The following is a 21,333-nucleotide window of genomic DNA, read 5'->3' on the forward strand; positions in this document are numbered from 1 at the left end:
ACAGACTCTTCATGCCAACTGTCTGGATTCATATATATTCTACTAGTTGGGAGAGCTGTGTGATATTGGGTGAATCTTTTAACTTCTCTGAGCCTCAGTATCCCCATTTCTAAAGTGGTGACATTAATAGTACCACTTCAAAGGGTGATAGTGAGGATTTAAGGAGTCTGTAGAAAACACCCAGCTCTGTGCTTTAAACTGTGTGATAAGTAAGTTAGCTCTTACTGTGCACTTGGATGTCCCTCAGGTGGTACCCACAAATGCAACATGTTCAAAACTGAAGTCATCATCTCGCCCTCCAGACGTGTTCTTACTAAAAAAATTTCTTGACGGTGATTTTATAGAATTTTTTAAAAAACCTATGTGCCTGTGTTGAGAATTTTAAGTTGAGGATAAAAATTGTGTCATAAATTTAAACAGATGCAAGTTTGGGGGTTATAAATATTGACATTATAAAATCTGTCACATTACTCTTAAGTGTATTCACTGAATCTATATATCCTAGCAATTTTGTACTCACTAACCTTTAAAAAATATATGTGAACAAGCTCTTCATCAAAAGTCAGAAATTTTTCTTTACCCCTTTTATCTCCTTAAACTTGCATTCGATTTCACTTTCTTCATAGAATTTTGCCCTATATTTCTATTAATAAAATATATTTATCCACAATAATATGCATGTACATTAAAATTTTAAAACTCCACTTCATGAGACCTTAAGGCTACAATTGTTACTGAGCCATAAGAGTAGTTATTATTACCATGGTTATCATCATATAATTAAAAGCAAAATATTATGTATTCTAATAATTACTAAGAATAAAAAGTTGGAAATGCATCTCTTAATGAAATGGATGGGGCTTTTTCTTCTTGATTAGTCCGTGTACCTCCCCCACCTTCCTGGATGATTATAATATATTCCTGGAGTGAGATATGGCTCAGTAACAATTTAATTTTTTTATTTTGATTTTTTACAGATATGAGCACTGAGTAACCTTGTCTACTATGGAAGGAAGATAGAAAAGGAAGGAATTATATTCAATTCCTTCAATTCCTTGAACTCCTGAATTATATGCCAAAAGTCACATGATGATCCATCGTCTAAAGATATTTTTATTAATCTAGTACCTCAAATGCATTGTCCCCTGTAAATTTGCTCTTATGTTCCTGAGAGCAGTGATTTCTGAGACCACTAATTGGGTTCCCTTTCAATTTAGTTGAAAGCAATGAATTCAGAACCACTTGACTTACAATTTGTTAATCATTGTAGTAATTCAACTTCACAATTTCTGGGAAATGAATTAAAAATATTTTACTGTGAGTTGCTTGGGTGGCTCAGTCAGTTAAGCGTCTGACTTCAGCTCAGGTCATGGTCTCGCGGTTCTTGAGTTCGAGCCCCATGTCGGGCTCTGTGCTGACTGCTCAGAGCCTGGAGCCTGCCTTGGATTCTGTGTCTCCCTCTCTCTCTGCCTCTCCCCCATTTCCTCACTCTCTCTCCCCGCCTCCCTCAGAAATAATGTAAACATTAAGAAAATTAAAATTTTTTTACTGTGATTTATCAAAAGAGTGCTAGTTATGTTTTTTCTTCCCTTTTACTTGGAGGCACCAGATTTTATCCAATTTAGTTGGAAAGGACTAGGAAAATTAAAAATTGTTAATTTTAATGTGCATTTGCCAATGCAAGGTTTTTGATAAAATGCTTTTATCTAATTATATACTTTATATTTTCATCAGAGTCTTGGAGCTGCAGATTTAGTTCATTCAGTGTATGGAAAACATCCAACATAAAACTCTTTGGCAAACCAAAGAGTCATTGCCAAACCACCCAGCCAAACCAGTTGCTTTCTGTCATTTGTCAGTTTAAATAAAAATGTTAACATGTGCTCTGTGAAAAGTGTTTCACTTTTGAATTTTATTTGAGACAGATGGACAGATAAGACATGGTGTTTTGTCACTTAGATGAGATAGGCCTACCAGAATTTTGATTTATTTTATTCTTATGTGGATCTTCTTCATGAGCCATGCATAATAGTTTTAAGATGGAAGTTGCCAGATAATTAAACAAAAATCATCATTTCTCTGCTGCTCCCTTTTCTTTCTTTCCTTCCTTCCTTCCTTCCTGTTCATTTTTGAGAGAGTGAGAGTGAGTGGGGGAAGGGTAGAGAGAGGGAGACATAGAATCCAAAGCAGACTCCAGGCTCTGAGCTGTCAGGCCAGAGCCCAACACGGGGTTTGAACTCACGAACTGAACTGTGAGACCATTAACTGAGCCAAAGTCGGACGCTTAACAACTGAGCCACCCAGGCGCCCCATGCTGCCCCCTATTCTATATGTGACATCCAAGTAACTCAACTATGGGCCAAAATACCATTCTTCTATCAACTTGCGTAGTCCTTACCAGAAATATGTAGGGAAAGATATAATTAATGGTGTCTTTATTAAAGGCAGCTTCGCTAATACTGGTATTTAAAAATGTTGCCATGTTTCTTCTGGGATTTTTCACACCCTGGGGCAGTGCGCCAGAGAGAGATTCAAATGGATAAGAAGCGTGTTTCTACGTTGTTTTGGAAGGGGGGAACTGTGCTAGGGGAGCTCAGTGGAAAGGAGAACAGGTGTGGCATCTCAATCTCAGGGCTGTTTTAGGTCAGTTTCAAGCAGGAATGTATGTGGAAGCTGAGGATCTGGGAATTCAGTCCCTAACGACTACCTGTTGCCTTTGTGCCCTTTGGGAAATCCTCAGGTGCATATCCCTGAGGGGCCTGCATCAATACCTTAACGAAAGCCACCACCATCCTCACTGCTCAGAATAGGGTCATTCCTCACTCGATCGTCTCTCCCTCCCCTCATGGCTAACCAGTCCCCAAGCCCTTTCCATTCTGCTGCTTAACAGAGTAACTATAGAGTTCACCCCCAAACCCAGGGTACTTTGGAGAGTGAAAAGGGCTACTGTGACCCCAACCCTGGGATAGCAGTAGTGAACAGGATTGATGGTCACCTGTTAACCTCTCCAGAATCGATCTCCGTCTCTGAATTCTAGTTTCGGTCAGCGCATGAATTTGAATTTCTGTAAAAGCTTTCCAACCCGGCTTCCTGTCTTTACTCATGCTGCCTACAATGTTTGCCCCACTGCAGATGCAGTTTTCTTCCAGAACATCAACTTTATTGATGTCTTTACTCTGTGGCTTGAAATGCTCTAACAGATTCCTAAGGGAAAATTCAGGAATTTCTTAATGTGGGTTGCAAGATATGTGGCCCTTGCATGCTCTTGAGCTGCTTCTTTTGTAGTACAGCTCTTGCCTCCACCCACCCCCTCATCCAGCACCCACACCGCAGTCCTGGTGGGGGAACCTAGGGCACAGCTGCACAGAACTGCCTGCTGCTCCCTACCTGTGTGTCCCAGGGTGGAGTGCTCCCCTACCTGAACTGTCTACCTGTGCTCTTCTCCTCATTTTACCTGGTTCAATCCCGCTCTTCCTCACCATCGCAGCTGAGATATCTCTGATATTACCCTTCTTTCCGAAGCTTTCTGTTACTTTCCAGAAAAGCATTAGGCTTACTCCTGCCTTCAAATACTGCATTGTTTTTGCCTGTTCAATAATATCCCCACTTGATGGGATACTGCTTGACAGGGATTGTGTGCTATGCTTCACTCTGTTAGCACCTTTTATCCCTGGCACCTGAGTGATCTGTCATAGTAGTAAACAAAAGAACTCTGACCTAGACAAGAGGACTTGGTAAGTACCTTCCCCTGTCTTGTCTTCCTATGTCTGCTGTCTCCTTCCTCTGCTATTCTTTGAATGTATTGCCTCGCTTCTTTTATGAAAGGCTTTTCCTGTTCTTCATTTTAACCAGATTTCATCAGTATTAAAAAACAAAAGCTTTACTGAGATGTTAGGAAGTTGGGTGGGAAATGCATGGGATTGTAAGGAAGTATAGGTATAGGATATTAGTGTGCTGGCAGCTACTGCATGCCATGTAGAATATTCTCCAGTGGTAGGTCATGTGGTAGACGGGATGAGAATCTGAGTTCAGGTAATGTCATAGGTAGCTCTATGGTTGTGGATCCCATAATTTAAAAAAAAAAGTGCTCCTAATAAATACTATTTTTTATAAAACAGTAGCTTTTTCTATTTAGAGTGATGAACAGTTTCTATTTAGAAAGGAAGAGATGTTTCTCTGGAGTTATTTTCTGTTTAGAGTGTGTCTGATCTCTTCTGAGCACAGTCATGTGATGCATCATGAGAATTCAGGACCCAACATGCCTGAAAGAAGTGTGGGAATTGGGGAGAGGGAGCCTACCAAACTGCCAGCTGCTCTGTGTGTGCGTGCTTTCTTCCCTGTAGCACCTGGGGAGAAGCAGAGCATGCTTTGATTGTTCTTTGGTTTCTTTGTTGTATGTGTTGATGTTGACCTGGTTTCAAAATGTTTTTGAAGGACCTAGCTTTGCCTAGAGTCCACTTCATGGTGTATCTTGAACTTAATTTTAATTCTCTTACTTTTTTTTTTCTCCATCCTTTTCTCTTAGGTGGTTGATCACAATAGGCACAATCCATCGGTCACGTATACTATACTAAAATATTTTCTCCTGTAGCTTTCATAAGTTTGTTGTTTTTCAGTTTAGGGAGATGGGGAATTGAAAGTTGTTTCTTCATTAATGGCACCCGGTGCCCTTTTCCACCAAAAAGAAATTTAAAAAAAAAAGGAACAGGTGAAAATGACAAGGGCACAAAATACGTTAAAACAAAACTGTCAAGAATGATGAGTAGGAACCTCAGTGTGTGTGTGTATGTGTGTGCATGTGTGTGTGTGTGTGCGCGTGTGTGTGTGTAAGTGTGTGTATGTCCCCACATAGGCTTGTATTTAAATAAAGTATGTGGACATGCTAAGTGGTTTTGTCAATGAAAACAGGCTTTCTGTGACCCACATCTTCTTAGTTGCATAAGTGTGTGACAAGAATATTGCTGATTTCTTTACTAAGAACATTTTATTAGGTTAGACTGTTCTTCTCCCTGGTTAAATCAAAATGAACTATACAGGATAGAATTTCAGACAGTTGATTGATTGGCTAATGAGAAAGCAGTAGTTTTAGAGTTAATGATTCTAGACATTTTCTTGATTATCATTGGAAGCTAGTTTTTTTTTAATTTAGAGTTTTGATACAAACCAGTGATAAATTGACCTTGAGTTGACTTTATTCTGAATCTTAAAAGGATTTTCTCCATGAATATAAAAAGATATTTGATTGGGATATGCTGGTAGCCTACTTGAAAAGATGTATTTTATGTGTTGTTCCTATATTATTTTGTCTTAAATTTTATGAAGTTTCAAATATATTGTATGCTCTAAAAGCTAAGGTGACCAGTTTGCCTACCTTTTGTGTGACCAAGTCCAGTAAAGAGGTGCTCCAGGAATTGTTCAAAATTGGGCAGGTGCTTGTGGGAGAGGTGGAAGGCAAGGCTTAGCCATTTTCTCTTTTGGACTGTGTATTTTGCTGTGAAAGTTACTTTTTGAGTTAACAAAAATAGGCCCTTTAAAAGCTGATGGTATATAGGAGCTTAGTTTTTTTCTTATAAGATACCCATGGGGTGCCTGGGTGGCTCAGTTGGTTAAGCATCTGACTCTTGATTTTGGCTCAGGTCATGATCTTGTGGTTCATGGGTTCAAGCCCCACATTGGGCTCTGTGCTGACAGTGCAGAGTCTGCTTGGGATTCTCTCTCTCCCTCTATCCCTCTCTGCCCCTCTCCTTCTCCCTCTGCCTGCCTCTCTCCCTCCCTCTCTCTCTTTCTCTCAAAATAAATAAATTTTAAAAAACTTTAAAAAAAGATATCTATCAATTTTTGGAGTTGCAGGATATTTTACAGAGGATTTTTATTGAGGAAATTTCTTGTTTAACATTCTTTAGTGTTCTTATTCTCTTCAGCCTCCCTGATCTGGGACTGTGAGGAAAGAAGAGCATTTGCTATTTCTCATCTCCATTTCAATCATGCAATAAATATTTACTGACCACTGTGTCTCAGGAACTAGAGTGCAATGGTCAGCAATAGTCTTAGAGTTTATATTCTACAAACCACACATGTATGTTCAGATATCAGGTAGTGATAGGTGCTTTGGAGAAGATGATGTGCCAAAGTGACTGGGATGCCATTTCTCTTGTGTGGTCAGAAAAAGCATCTCTGAGATGACATTTAAAATGAGATTTGCATGGCAAGAAGGGAAGGTCCTGGCGGACAGAAGGAGCCAGCAGGGCAGTGGCCCTAAGGCAGGGACAAATAGGAGGTGTTCCAGAACTAGAAGAAGACCAGTGATGCAAGATCGTAGCAAGAAAGAGGGTGATGAAGTGGGATTGGTAGGGTTCACATTACACAGGGCCTAGCAGCCTGGGGTGGGCCACATAGATGATACTGTTAAGAATTTCAAGCGTGGACCTGATAGGATCTGACTGAAGAGCTGGGTTTTGGAAGGGGTGGAGGAGTCAATAGTTGTGTTTGGGATAGGTGAAGCTTAAGATGCCCAGTAGACATCCAAGAAGAGACGTTAGGTGAATAGTTTGGGCTCCTGAAAGGCTAGAGTCACATTTAGGAATCCCTAGGTTTTTAAAGTCATGAAATTTTAGGGGTTTTAAGGTTGTTAGGGAGAAATAGACTATAAATGCAGAATAAAAAGGGCAAGGCTGCCATGTGCAGCTGTGCTAGCTGTGTGAGTTGGGCATAACCATGCAGTGGCGCTGAGCAGGGAGTCTACATCCTACTTACCTCATAATCCCTGGGGTTGGCTTGGCTCCTCTGTGCCAAGTAACATGTTAGTTAAAGCTGTGTTTAAGCTCAGTCAGTTAAGCGTCTGACTTCAGCTCAGGTCGTGATCTCACGGTTCGTGAGTTGAAGCCCTGCATTGGGCTCTGCACTGACAGCTCGGAGCCTGGAGCCTGCTTTGGATTCTGTGTCTCATTCTCTCTCTGCCCCTCCCCGACTTGTGCTCTGTCTCTCTCTGTCTCTCAAAAATAAATAAATGTAAAAAAAATAAAATCTATGTTTGTGTTCAGTTACTAGTACAGAGTTTAACCAAACCCTAGCTAAACCACCTGTGTACTTTAATTACTACAGTTTCAGAGTATGTCAGATTTAAGATTTTATTTCAAGATGAAATGATCCCCTAGTCTGAACAGTGACACCTCACTTATGTAGATGCTAGGAATATGTAGGGAGCAACTTCAGCTATCTGAAATGTCAGCAGAAATTGCTAAGAAAGAACAAGTGTCTCCTGGGCCACACAAAATTGATGTCTTAGGGCCCACTCATAGGATTCAGCCCTTTTCTCATAGGATCTGTCAGTCCTGAGACCTTGGTTATTTTCATTTTAGGAAATTGGGAAGGAAGAGAGAGTAGATTATACCATTTGATGGGAAGAGTGTCAACCAGTTTGCAGACAAGCTTTAAAACAGGAGTCTAGGGGCACCTGGGTGGCTCAGTTGATTAAGTGTTCAACTTTGGTTCAGGTGATGATCTTGCAGTCTGTGAGTTCATGCCCCGCATTGGGCTCTGTGCTGACAGCTCAAAGCCTGGAGCCTTCTTCGGATTCTGTGTCTCCCTCTCTCTCTGCCCTTCCTCTGCTTGCTCTCTCTCTCTCTCTCTCAAAATAAATAAACATTAAAAAAATTTTGTTTTAAACAGGAGTCTGTCTCCTGGCCAAAAGTATTTGTATTCTTCCTGCATGTAAAATGCACCTGTCCTCCCAAGGTCTCCCCAAATCTCATTTATGATGAGATTTGGAGGTCATACTTGAGGTCCACGTTTTCATCAAATCAGGCTCTGGTATTGTTCTTCAAGTTAAAACCCTTAAGTATGGTTCCTCTCAATCTGAAGACCTGTGAATTAAAGGGGTAATAAAAATAAATTCACACCCTCCCACACTACTATTCAACACATAGGTAGGATAACTGGAAAGACACTTTCATTTAGAATGGGGGGAAACAGGCACATAGCAGTCACCCACCTGTAACAGTCCCAAAATCCAGCCAGGCACATGTAGCCTTTTCTTTTAATTAGAGCTTGGTCTTACTGCCTAGGAGTGTTCACGTGTTGATTGGCTTGGCTGGGCTTTTGGTTCTGTTCTCTGAATTTTTCTTCCCTTTCCATGAAAAGTGGTGTGTGTTAGCAGCTAAGTAGTGTTCTCAGCCTGCTTTTGCCTGTCGAGGATTGGAGATCCAAAAGCCTCTTTTCAGTGTGTAGTGTCTCTGTTCCTTTAGCTGAGGCCGAACTAATTTTGTTTAAAAACACTGTGTATTTCTTATTAATTGATTTATAATCAACTCTGTTAGACAAAGGCAACACCCACAAACCACTTTGAAATAACCTCTTCTATACCTGAAATTCCTTGTGAGGCTTTTAGCGAAGAATGCCCTTAAGATTCCTAGAAGACCTTTTGCTAGTTTGAAAGGGTCATATTTGATCTCTTTGAGAATTAATAGAATTTTAGTTACATCCATGGTTTCCTGACAGCACTCTGGATTCAGTCTTTGCCCAGAAGCCATTTCTTAATTGTAGCACACTGTTTGCCTTCTGATAAACCTAGGGATGAGAGTTTTATTTTCAAACCCAGTAAGACCTGGATCCTTTATATTTAACAGTTCTTTTCAGCTTATCTCTCTGCTCTTGGATTTCATTGGAGGCAGCAAAAGAAGTCAGTTTGCACTTTGAACAGTCTGCCTGCACATCTCCTTATCTGGATCATCCAACTCATTAGGGACATTTTTTATTTTCCATGTTGCCACAGGCAACAGCATTGCTAAATTCTCTGTCCTAGTGAGGGTCCTCTTTCTTCTTGCTTCTAACAGCTTTCTCTTTGCTTTAGGCCCTCCCAGCAGCCTTCTTGAGGGCCCCAAGGCTTTCACTTACACTCTCCTCCAGGTCCTTCCTGCTGCCTCATGCAAAAACACGAAGTGGAGAGTGAGGCCAGATCCTGCAGGGCCTTATCAGCCATCATAAGGACTTTGGATTTTACTTTGAGTGAGAAGAGAAATCACTGCAGGATGTTGAACAGAAGTGTAAAGTGATCTGATCTCTGTTTTAACAGAATTCCTTTCAATGCACAGGTAGATGGAGGGCTTACCAGTAAAGGGGTTGCTTAAGAAATCCAGGTAAACTGGGATGACCGTTTGGATCTGGGAGTGGTGAGAATTTACCAGATTCTGTTTACGTTTTCAACATAGAGCCAACAGGATTTGCAGATGGATCAAAGAGATAGACGGTAAAGAGGTTTTGACCAGAGCCAATGGAAGACTGTTGCGTCATACATGGGGATGAGGGAGACTGCAGGAGAACTGGTTTTTCTAGGAGGGATTAGAACCATCATTTCCCTTTTGGACTTGTAAAGTTTGAGATTCTGATAGACATTTAAGTGGAGATGTCAAGTAGGCAGCTGGATTCTGGGGACAGTTCTGGTCTGGCTATGCATTTGGGAGTTGTCGGTACATAGATGGAATTTAAAGCCAGGAGCCTTGCTGTAAGTATGAGCCTGGGGCAGTCTAGCTTTCCTCCTGCTTAAAGAGATAATGAGCAACCAGTAAGGGAAATTGTGAAGGTGTATATGGCCTGTAAGATGAGAGCAGAAGCCATATGGACAGGTGTCCTAGAAACCACATGACAAATGCCTTTCAAGGGTGAAGGCGTCCATCACTAGATTTAGCAGTAGGTGGAGGAATGTGTTCTAAAGGGAGTTCAAGAGGGAGGAGAGCAAACATAGTATAGAATAACCATTTCTCCCCCAGAGATTTAAAATGCAGAAGTGAAACGGGCAGATATTGGGGTCAAAAAGACCTTTTATTTATTTATTTTTTAATTATGGGAGAAATAAAGGTATGAATCGTGCTAGGAATGATTTTATAGAAAGGGAAACTTCAGTCCTGGAAAGGAAGCAGAAAGTTGCTAGAAAAATGTTCCTGAATAGTGGAGAAGGGATGAGGTTCAGTGGAGCAGGGACAGCTCATCTATAGTGATAGAAGACATCAGCACAGATGCAGGCAGGTTTGGTAGATGTCATGAGAAGCCATGCACATTGTCTTCCAACTGCTTCAAGTTTCTCTGTGAAATAAGCAAGGTCATCAGCTCAGAGTATGAGAAGAGGAGAGGAGAAAGTGTGGAGTTACCTAGGCAAGTGAAAGAATAAAATGTGGTAGGGTTCTCGGTTCCCCTGGGTTATTGATAATGAATTTAAAATGAGCCCATCTAGGAGTGCCTGGGTGGCTCAGTTGGTTAAACATCTGACTCCTGATTTTGGTTCAGGTCATGATTGGTTCAGTTCGTGAGCCCTGCATTGGGCACTGCCCTGATAGCGTAAGCCTGCTTGGGATTCTGTCTCCCTCTCTCTCTCTGCCCCTCCCCTGCTCATTCATTCTCTCTCTCTCTCTCTCTCTCTCTCTCTCTCAAAATAAATAAAAATAAACTTAAAAATAATTACAAAATGAGCACATTTGTGGCTGTACAATATGAATCTCTGTTTATGGCCAGCCTCCTAGGTGCTGGCATAGGGAAGATAGCGAGGTAGAGGGCTTTTTTCAGTGGATATTATGGAGGGAAGATTGTGCCAGGGAAATGAGGAAGACTGGAAGTGACACCTTTGCCTGGCATGTGATGCAAGTGAGGACATGGGTGTGGGCTGGGAAGAAGGGACTGTGAACAGGCAGTAGGATGACTGAATTGTGTGTCCTAATGGAATCAGAATTTTAGAGGGAGTGAGCTGAGAAAGGAGGAATTGGCAGTTGAGGGTAAGAATCTTGAAACTGAGGTTATATGTTCCTATCCAGACAGTGCCCCAGAGAGTGGCTTGACCTTAGGTTAACATGGAAGGGGGGTCAGTTTCTTGGGTCTTCTGTTCTATAATTTGGGGCAGGTTGTTTAAATATTCAGTGTTTCAGTTTCCTAATTTGCAAAATGACAATTATAGTAGTTCCTACTTCATACAGTTATAAGAGGATTAAATGAATAAATACATGCAACGTCTTCAACAGTGCCTGGCACATGGTAAACATTTAATAACTGTTGTCTGTTACTATTATCCTTTTTTTTTTTTTTTTTTAACCATTATTTCTAGAACTCTTAGATTGGTGCCAGGGTCCATGGATGGGAACTGAGGAATAGTCCCTGGGGCCAATGACACCTCAGGAGGAGCCAAATGAACCAATAGTGAGACATTGGAATCCACTTTCATTGAAAAATGAGGTCTAATTACGACCCACCCTCCTCCCAATCCCATGTAGATTGTTCAGTTTCAGGCCCTTATTTCTGTTGCTGCTGTGACTTAGCTCCATTATGGTGGTTTTACCTGAGGAGCTACAGCTTCTGAGATTCATACCAAGGAGCAAATTAAAATCACATTCTGTTCATGTTGCTTGGAGGTCATGGGATCCGTCTACAGAGGCACTGGGAAAAGCACAAATAACTATCACAACAGTGCTGGATTTCTTAGAACATATGTGCAAATTATGTCAACTCCTCAAACTCCCTAGGAATGAACTGTAGTATCATTTTTTGTGGCTCTGTTGTCCCCTATGGATGGTCAATTCTTTTTATACTACTCCCTTAGATCAAGAGATTGCTTTTTTTTTTTAACTGACAAAAACTGTGTGTGCTTTTAAAACCTTTTTTGATCTCCAGGAAACATTATTAAATATCATTGTAGCATTCTTAAAATCTCCAAAGAGAATCAGCATTACAGCCAGTGTGAAATAAGATGCAGCCAAGTTTTTATTATTTTATGTTGTCCTTTCTTTATCTAAAAATTTATAGGGCTTGTTGTACCGTTAGAACTCTAGGACTCTCTGAAAGAACAGTTGTCAGATGAAAGGTCGGACTGTGAATTTAATATATATCTTCTGAAGGTTAGGATATTGATTTACTGGAAAGTGTTAGAGTTTTAAGATCTAATTCCAAGACTGTTACCTAGGAAATTGATGAAATTGAGACATTATCAGCCAAGGTGAATGAAAGACACTCAGGGCATTTAGCCAAGACTGTCAGAGAGTAAGAAGGAACTTGGGCCTGTCTGTCATTTCTTCCCAGGTCACATAAATGCTGTTATTAGGATTGATAGGACTGAAGAGGTAAGAACACCTAACTGCTCACCTCTTGTACCCTGGCAGAGGGCCAGAGCCAAAGAGGGCTACTGTCTTGACTCCTTAGTGACTGTGTCTTGGGGCTGTAGTCTGTTCGTATTGTCTTGTGTGAGGAAGCTGACAGTAGGAATTAGAAAGAGAGATGGTTCCATTTTGGTTAACTGGTACCATTCTACAAAGGAGGATCTAATCCAGCTTGTGAGGATATACAAATTACAGGATATAAATTTGAAATAGCAGGGTAAGGGGAAAGAAGGGGAAGAAAGTGATAGATTTTTCTAGAGAACGAACTGCTTAAATGTTGAGAGAGAACGAGAGATGAGGCTGTCTCTCCTTCTGACCATTGAGGTAGGCAAGTAGGCTTTACACCAAAGCGCAATTCAGAAAAGCCACTCTCTGCAGCCCAGCGCCACAGTGGACAGTGATCTGCTCTCTGCTCCTCCCTCCCCCCAACCCAGAGCAGATGGAAAGACTGGATGCACCTTTTCTCTTAGTGGAAGTCCTCTGTGAACGTTGGTTTCTTAGCTGAGTGTTTGTTAGCTATTGGGCAGCGCTGATTTCAATGCCATGCTTAGCTGTAAAGGACTTGGAGGAATACCTTCTATGTTGTCACTTAAAAATGCTTTAAGATTTTAGGGACAGCTGGGTGGCTCAGTTGGTTAAGCGTCCAACTTCAGCTCAGGTCACGATCTCACAGTCCGTGAGTTTGAGCCCCGCATCAGGCTCTGTGCTGACAGCTCAGAGCCTAGAGCCGGCTTTGGATTCTGTGTCTCCCTCTCTCTCTGCTCCTCCCCTACTCGTGCTCTAACTCTGTCTCTCAAAAATAAATAAACGTTAAAAAAATTTTTAAAAATGCTTTTAGATTTTAAAAATGTATTTGCTTTATGAGTTGCTGAGTTGGTAGACATCATCTTTATAAAAAGTTAAGGCTCTGTTCTCCATTTCTGTATTTTGGAAAAGTTTTTTATTCATGAACTGCTATTCAAAGTTTTTCTCTTCAGTGATGCCTTCCTACACTTAACCTGCAGAACTAGTGTTTTTAGTATATAATTTTGTCATCTCATACGTATTCATCTCGTATACATTATTATCTCACTTAGCATATTGTATTGTAATTCTATGTCTTTGTCTCTTGCTAGGTTGTGAGTGCCTCAGGGCTGAGTCTTTGTTACCCCATATGCCCCAGGATAGGGTCTGATATGACATAGAGCACATACAGTGGGTATTCCATAAATGTTGAATGAATAATATCCCAGTTTTAGAGCCTACATATGTTCTGAATGTAGGCCTCAAAACTGGAGTATCGTGTTCATTGGCAAATTCTTGTGCCCTTTTTACTTTTGGGTTATGGGGTAGCCGCCTGATGTCTTTTGTGGTGATCAGACACGTGCTATGTTTGATGGCTTTTTGATAATGAGCCGTGGCAAGGGCCATTATAGTATGACTCCTTGGTTCCAAGGTCATTTCTTTCTCTTGGTTGAGTGTAAGTGGGTTTTACATTTTAAGATGTTAGCTTGTGAAACTGGTGGCTCATGTTTATTATTTATGTTCTGGTGCATTTATCATCGTCTGACCTCTGTAACCCCTGGTTTCCATTTGAATCAAATAAGATTTGTGCACGGCAAGCGCTGGATTGACGCCTAGCATATCTAATGTGCACTGAGCTGATTGAACAGCATTTGACTGTCCTGATACCCTTTTTTTTTTTTTTTTGCTGCAGAATTGTAATTTCTAACTCATCTCAGAAGTTTCATTGTACTTTTTCACCATACAAAATCTGATTGCTCTCAAAGAAGATTTATTTTGAAATTATATAGATTACCATTGATGAGATTTTTGTCATGTTAATGAGTCTTTATTAGATTTAGTTAAAAGCTTCCTGTTTTTTGGGATTTTTTTTTTTTGTGTGTGTGACTTAAAAGCATCCTGGAAGGAAAGCAAAAAGTTTAAAGAATCTTTTTGTAAAGTTTGTTTTCTTGGGATGATGATGTTAGGAGGAGAGAACAGGAAGCTGTCCTCAAACTTCAGTTTCTTCTTAGTTTCAAGTTGAGATTAGACAGAAAACAGTAAGACCAGTGGCCCATTCCATCCCCTCCTTTCCTGTCCCAAGCACTTGGTAAGGCTTCATGTGTAGATGTGATGTAGGGCTGAAACTAAGACCTCATACTATGTGTGTCTTGAAATCTAGGGAAATGGAGAGAGCTTCTAATGGCCAGTAACCCTCAACAACTTCAGGTGGCTGACACCTTGATTTTGGCTTTGGAGCAGAGAAACTTTGCTCCAAGAAATCTAGAACTTGGAGATGATAAATGGACATTGTCATAAGCCTCTAAGTTTGTGATAAGTTGTTATGACAGCAATAGAAACCTAATGCAAGTGTTTATGGTTATTTGTGTGTGTTTTCCTTGGTTTTATCCTCTTTGGAAAAATCCAGGAATAGTCAAAACTTTTTATTAAACATGAATGGCAAGAAACATTCCATCCACCTGTTTCCATGTTATAGGAAGCATCCATAAGTTTATATACTTAGAGGGAAAGGGTCTGCTCTGTGTTCAACACACAGCTTAACATTTGGATTGATTGCACTCTATTTGGATAAATCAGCGTTTCCCTAGGATCCATTATTATAACACCAAAACCATATCTCCTTAGTAGTCACTGTGAGCTCTGAAAGCAGTTAACAGATCCTGGCCTCTGTTCCAAATGCCTTTATTTTAAAAGTGAGTGATTCTACACCTTTAAAAATTGAGAAGTGATAAGGATCAGAATAATGAGAATTGTGTTACAAGTGACTACACTTACATATATTGGTTACTTTACCTTTTAAAAACATTGAAAAACAGTAATTGCTGTATGAGTGGAAAATCGTGAAGATGATACATACAGGGGATAGAGTTCAGTACTGTAATAAAATCATAATAATATGACTATGACATACATTTAGTGTGAATAATTGTTCTAGGAATAAGAGGTGAAGGGGTTGTATAAGATATTACAATTACACTGTATACTTACTGCTATTATTGTACAACAGATCAGGTACTTCTCCCCTCAGTGAAGGGGCAGGGAAAGGGGAACCCGGCAGGAAGATTCTCTTGGATCCTCCTGTGACCTGTGATTCCTGACCCAGAGGTGTCAGGAAAGTGTGAATGTTTTCACCATGGTAAACACAAAAGTGCTGGGAATAAAGTGGCTCAAGGTGAACCAGCTCCTACTCCCTGTTGTGAGAATTGCCTCTACATTGAGGAATGTGTGAAAATGGAAACTGGTCAGTTTGGCCCTTGGGACCTCCAACCCTTGACCCACAGGGCACCGGAAGCCCTTCTGCTGTGCACTTCTATGGGAGACCCCCATGCTCCCCCCTGTGCTTTATTGCTTCTCCCTTGCTGTTCCCCCACATGGAGGGGCAGGGATAGAGGATTGTTCCTTTTTTTTCTTTTTTTTTAAGTGATTTTATTTCACAAAAGTAAGATTTAAGGAAGGCCTCTCACCAGGGCCAAAAATTCTCCTATTACTATCTAAATTTCTGTTCCTCAAAGATTAACTTGAATTCATAAACAAGTACCTTAGACTGGCTAAAGACATTTAATAAGAATTTGACCCTCAGACCTTAATAATAATCATCACTAGTATGTGCTGCATATTTAGTATGAACCAGGGACTATTCTAAAAACTTTAGGAATTCATGTATTTAATCCTCACAGCAAGCCTATGAAGAATGTTTGGAGAAGTCAAGTAACTTGTTCCAGGTTCCATGGTGATGATGAAGGAAGAGCCAGGACCAAATCCAGCTGGGTCTGCTCTGGGACTCGGACCCTCAGCCACTGTGCTGAGTTGCCTTTCCTGGATACTTGATAAGGATTTGATTTAATTTGTTTGCTTTCTTCCTAATATCTAGCAGTACTACCTGTAAGGGATGGGACCGCAAGTGAAGAGGGTGAGGGCATTTGAAGGAGAAATGGCTGTAGGGCGGTTGTGATGGGACTTTGGGAAGAGACTTGGGGAGCATTCTCTGCAGCCATTGTTTTCCTGCTCATCAGCATCTTGAAATTACTGACCTTATAATCAGCACGAGAACTTAACCAAGAACCTACAACTACTGTTTCTCTTCTCTGCTCCTCTCTGAACATCAACATCATTTTTCTTTTAGTGTTCTAGCCACAGAAAGCTCTTAAGTATATTTCTGTATATATGTAATAAGTTAAATATTTATTAAGCATTTAAATTTCATTTCAAATAACACTTGACAAATATTCTTAAAGTGAAGGCCAATGAAAAACAACTAATGTCTATAATCACCCTTTTTTTCCCCCTCACAGTATTGGCTGGATCCTGCAAAAACCCTTGCTGAACACAAAGAACTAATCAACAGTAGGTATTTAATGTTAATTTTTTTAAGGGGTGCCTTGAAAATGATATAATGTCTGTGATTAGTTGGATGCAGAGATATGCTTTAGTGCTACAGGAATGAGTACTAGTACTCGAGTACCAGAATATGGAAATGGGTGTTGTGTGCATTGCCAGACTCTGACTCCAAACCCCGATTAAATTTTTGGTTATAAAGAAACTGAGTGGATCTAAATATTGAATTTGGCTTGGGTATGCCTGTGCTTGACTTGTCAGTGATTTTTAAAATTTTCTTGTCTTTAAAATTTCACGTTAAAACGCAGAGAGGCATTGATGTGGAAGAAAAGGTGGACATCTGACCTTCTCAAGAGCTTGAGTTTCTTGGGTTAAGGAGTGGTTTTGTCATACACACTCTTATTTGCTGAGGCAGTAATTAAGGACTGCCCTTATGTCCTGAAAGATTTCTATGACTGCAGAAAGGATCCATCTGTTTATAGGAGCTACCTTTTAGTTTTAGCAATATGAATCTTATTAGGTAACTGAGAGTATAATTAAGGTTATACTCCATAACACAGATTTTTATTTATAAAAGTATATGCCCGCGTGCACGTACATGCGATCCTTAAGTATGTGAAAGGGTAGTTATATTTTAATTATCCTTTTAAAAATATGATAAAATATATAACATAACATGTACCATGTTAACCACTTTTGAGTGGCATTAAATACATTCATTGTGCAACCATTACTACTTTCTCCAAAAATTTTCCATCATCCCAAACTGAAACTTTGTACTCATTAAACTATTTTGCTTTAATGTGAAAATTATTTCTAATAAGATGTAGTAGATTCGTTGGGCCTGTATGACCCCCCATTCTGAATCTGTACTTCATGTGTTTATATAATGGCTTATTCATGGTGATAAAATTGGTCGCTTCACGGACCTGAAGGGCAGGAACAAAGCTGTGCCTCAGAAAGGAACTGGAAACTAGGAATTGCAAAACTATCAGGAACTCAGCAAGTACTGTTTCTCTGAACATCAGCATCATTTTTGTTTCTCTCTGTTTATCCATGTCTATGGGGGAAGCCTCCACAGTTTCCAGGTTGCAGCTGTAGCCACAGGCAGACTTGACTGGCTGTCTCTGAATGCAGGTCCCAGTTCTATGGGAGGGTACATCTGACTAGCCCAGTTTGAGTCAGGAACTCACCTCAGTCTATTCGGCCATGTCTGGGCTTCTTCAAGGTCAATACAAACATAGCTGCTAGGGGGCATTCTGGATGAGATTGGGCAATGGTTTCAGAAACGGGGGCTTGGGGCCAGCCTGTGGGGGTGAGAAAGAACCCTCAAAATATATACCTTAGGTATCACCAAGTTCTGCCTACTCAGCCTACGCAGGAGTTGTAATTCATAAGGGGTTCATGACTTGCCATGGGTGAGAAGCTAGTTGGTAGCAGAAGTCTTCTGATTTCCAGTGCTTCTGTATTTCTAGTCCTCTTCCTGAATGAGCTGCCTACTAAAGGCCAAGAGGGGAGGGATGAAGATGCAAGGAGTGAGCTATGAATGCAGGCAACTTCCATGAGGTATCTGCATATAAATGGTGGGAGTGCCAATTTAAAAAGTGCCATCCTTCAGGATGTAGAAATCTGTACTTCCCTCCAAAATTCAGGTATAGTAATAAATATAGTAAATCTATCTTTTTGAACCAAATACTTAAAATAAATACCAGTTTAAAAATTAGAAAAATGTCAGGAATGATTATTTTAAAACAAACTCACAGGGTTTTTATTAATAAGTTGAGATTTCTATCCAAGTGGTGAAGAAAAGTGTAAATTATTTAGGGTACACTATTAGTGTTCCTAAGTACATTTGAAGTATTTATTTCTTCACATGGTATGAAATATTCTTTTAAAATATCTATAATCTGTATAATTGCTTTTTAATCCGAAATAAATATCTTCCTATCAAAAATTTGATGCATAGTAAGAATAAAACACTGATAGTAAAGGAAGATGATATAACTAAAGAATACATAATCTTTATATTTCATCTCATGAAATAATTTGATAATTAATGAAGGAAAATGGCTGTCATGCCTCAAGTAGATCAGTCAGAAAAAATGTCTGTAATAATGATGGAGTATTTGCTAATTACCAGGATTCTCATGGGTGAGTTTTGATTTTTCTTGATATTTCTTGATTTTTCTCCTTCTCATTGAAGACTTACTATTATTAAAGGCCTTGAAATTAGTCACCAAAGGTATAGTAGAGGATTTCCATTTTCTGGCTCGTGTATTTTTTGCTAAACTAAACAATATTAACTTACTTTACATGAATATTTCTTAAAGGTAGATTCTGTTGAAAGAGATTCAAGATAATATTAACTTAGGAGTTTTCTTCATCAGTGCCTAGTATTTATAGTCAGTCTTAGAACAGGAAGCCAAAAAATATCTGATCAGATGTATCCTTGCTCCAGAGTGTCCATTTCCATAGCCTTAGATTGATCTATAAAACAGTGATGTGTGTGAAAGTATTTGCTTACTCTGAAGGTATTATAATTCTTTTCCCTGAGAGGCTATAAGGAATAGTGGCCATAAAGCACTGAACTCTAGGTATTAGCAAACTTGGTTCTCAACCTTGTGATCTTGGCCATGTTGTTTACCACTTTGGATATTTACCTGTCTTCCCTATGTTACCAGGTGGTTTTGCAAAATCACATGCTTACGAAATATTTTTATACATTATCAAATGCAGTCAAATAGTAGTGATGCCTTATATTTAGAACACAAACCATTTTATATGCAAGTGGGAAATAGCTGATTTGAGCCAAAAGTCCTTAAAGAAAATTTGCCAAAACTGAATGTTTTTAATTGTGTATTTTTTGAACTTCTGCTTAACTGCTCATCATTAAGCACGTTTGAAGCGGCGAGGCTTGGTCAGTAGGGTGTAATCTGTCACGTTGCAGAGAATAAAAGCAACTCTGGAATCTGGACAGGGCCTTCTTCCCTTTGTGCACTGTCTCCACAGCATCTGTGCTCCTCCCGGCCCCTAGATCCCAGCCCCCCGTGGCCTGCAGGCACAGGCGGACCCATCTGCTCAGCAACACAGAGCTGACTGACAGAGATGGATCAGCAGACGGTGGACTTCCTGGTTCTTCTAAATATTTAATAATCTGTGCCTCCCTGACATCGATGTTCAGGGGTAAAGGTGTATTTGTCAGAAATATAAACATAGTGATTAAGTGATCATAGAAATTAAACATATGGAATCAACTCTAATGCTAAAAAATTATAACAAAAAATTTTTAAATTCAGTTTTTAAAAAAGCTCTAGCTTAAGGAACACCTTGTCCAGAAAGGCATAGATGAGGGGAGGGGAGCAAGGCCCTACTGTCGGTTAACTTCTGTATGCCAGGAACAGGGCTTCCACAGACACAGCACATGTGTGTCATGATAACAATAAATAATAACAAAATTTGTATATTAAAAATGCATTATGACTTTATGATCTGTTCAGCTTAACTTCCTTTCCCCAGCCTCTAAATTCGTCCCTTTTTTTTTTTACTCAGTAAAAATGAAAATAGACTGGGGTTACTTTGTGTCAGTTACACACTGTCAGAGACTTGGGGTCACAATATGTAAGTGGAAATATTTTTACTGACATGTATACTTGACATCCTTTTTTGTGTGGGAGAGCTTTTGTTGAAGAAAAAAATTAGAAATTATGACCACTGATTAATATACCAGGTAAGAAATACATTTTAAAACAGATTTAATATAAGATCTAGTTACTACACTGCACAGAAGTTTTGGAAACAGCACAGGTTAGATTCAGACCCTCTGAAACAGAAATATGTCTAGTGAGAGCATAATATGATGTTTTTGGCACCCAGGGGTCTTGTGTTCTCTTGCACAATATGAATGCTGAATTATATTTTATGTTTCCCCATGTAAGTACAATTCCAGCTTTATTCCACATATATATATTTGTGCACATTGTTTTTTGTTTTTTGTTTTTTGCTATTTCTGCACATTGTTCTTCTGTGTGTAGTAAATGACTGAGATGAGAAATGTCTTCTTAAATATATAAGAACACATTCTCAGGGGTGCCTGGGTGGGTTGGGTGTCTGACTCTTGATTTCAGCTCAGGTCTTGATCCCAGGGTCATGAGATTGAGCCCTGCATCAGGCTCCGTGCTAAGTGCGGAGCCTGCTTGAGATTCTGTCTCTCCCCCTCACTCTGCCCCTCCCCTGCTTGCTCTCTCTCTCTCTCTCTCTCTCTCTCTCTCAAAAAAAAATTTTTTTTAATAAATAAATAAAATTAAAAAACCCACATTCTTAGATTCAGAAAAGTTTAGGAATGAGACAAATATTGCTTATAATCCTACCACATAGCCTCACTGATGATCTTTTTTTTTTTTTTTAAAGGTTAGAGATACATATGGAAAGAAAATTATTAGTTTTTCTAAGAGTGGAATTTAAATGTTCTCACACACAAATAAAAAAAAGTAAATATGTAAATATGTGAAGGACAAATGTGTTATAGGCGAATCCTTTCATAATGTTTACATATAGCAAATCATCACATTGCACATTTTAAATGTGTTGCAATTTAATTTGTCAGTTATACCTCATGAAAGCTGTGGAAAAAAAGTTTCCAGTTCTGCTTCTCAAAGTTTGCCAGTGTCTTTTCTTGTGTATTCTTCTAGGGTGGAATACATATTTTCATAGATAATTTCTTCTTCACAAAAGGGATATTTCTGCCATCAGAAATAGATTAGAAATCTTTCCCAGTCAGCACATGGAGTTCTCCCTCTGCCCATTTAAACAGTTGCAAGGTGCCATATATACTTCCTGTGGTTGACATAAACAGTCCACCTGCTGC

General features: G+C 39.6%; 1 protein-coding gene across 6 annotated transcripts in view; it reads left to right on the plus strand.

Annotated features, from left to right (window-relative positions):
• EPB41L4A (erythrocyte membrane protein band 4.1 like 4A) overlaps positions 1 to 21,333 on the plus strand; it is a 252,054-nt gene that overhangs the window by 120,758 nt on the left and 109,963 nt on the right. For all 6 annotated transcript variants that reach the window (XM_019450505.2, XM_019450508.2, XM_019450506.2 and 3 more), the window contains one exon: positions 16,427 to 16,478. In XM_019450505.2, the coding sequence (XP_019306050.2) occupies positions 16,427 to 16,478 (52 nt within the window). The remainder of the gene's footprint in view (positions 1 to 16,426; positions 16,479 to 21,333) is intronic.

Source organism: Panthera pardus, unplaced genomic scaffold (genome assembly GCF_024362965.1).
Source record: "Panthera pardus isolate Hobbes unplaced genomic scaffold, ASM2436296v1 HiC_scaffold_2, whole genome shotgun sequence".
NCBI lineage: Eukaryota > Metazoa > Chordata > Mammalia > Carnivora > Felidae > Panthera > Panthera pardus.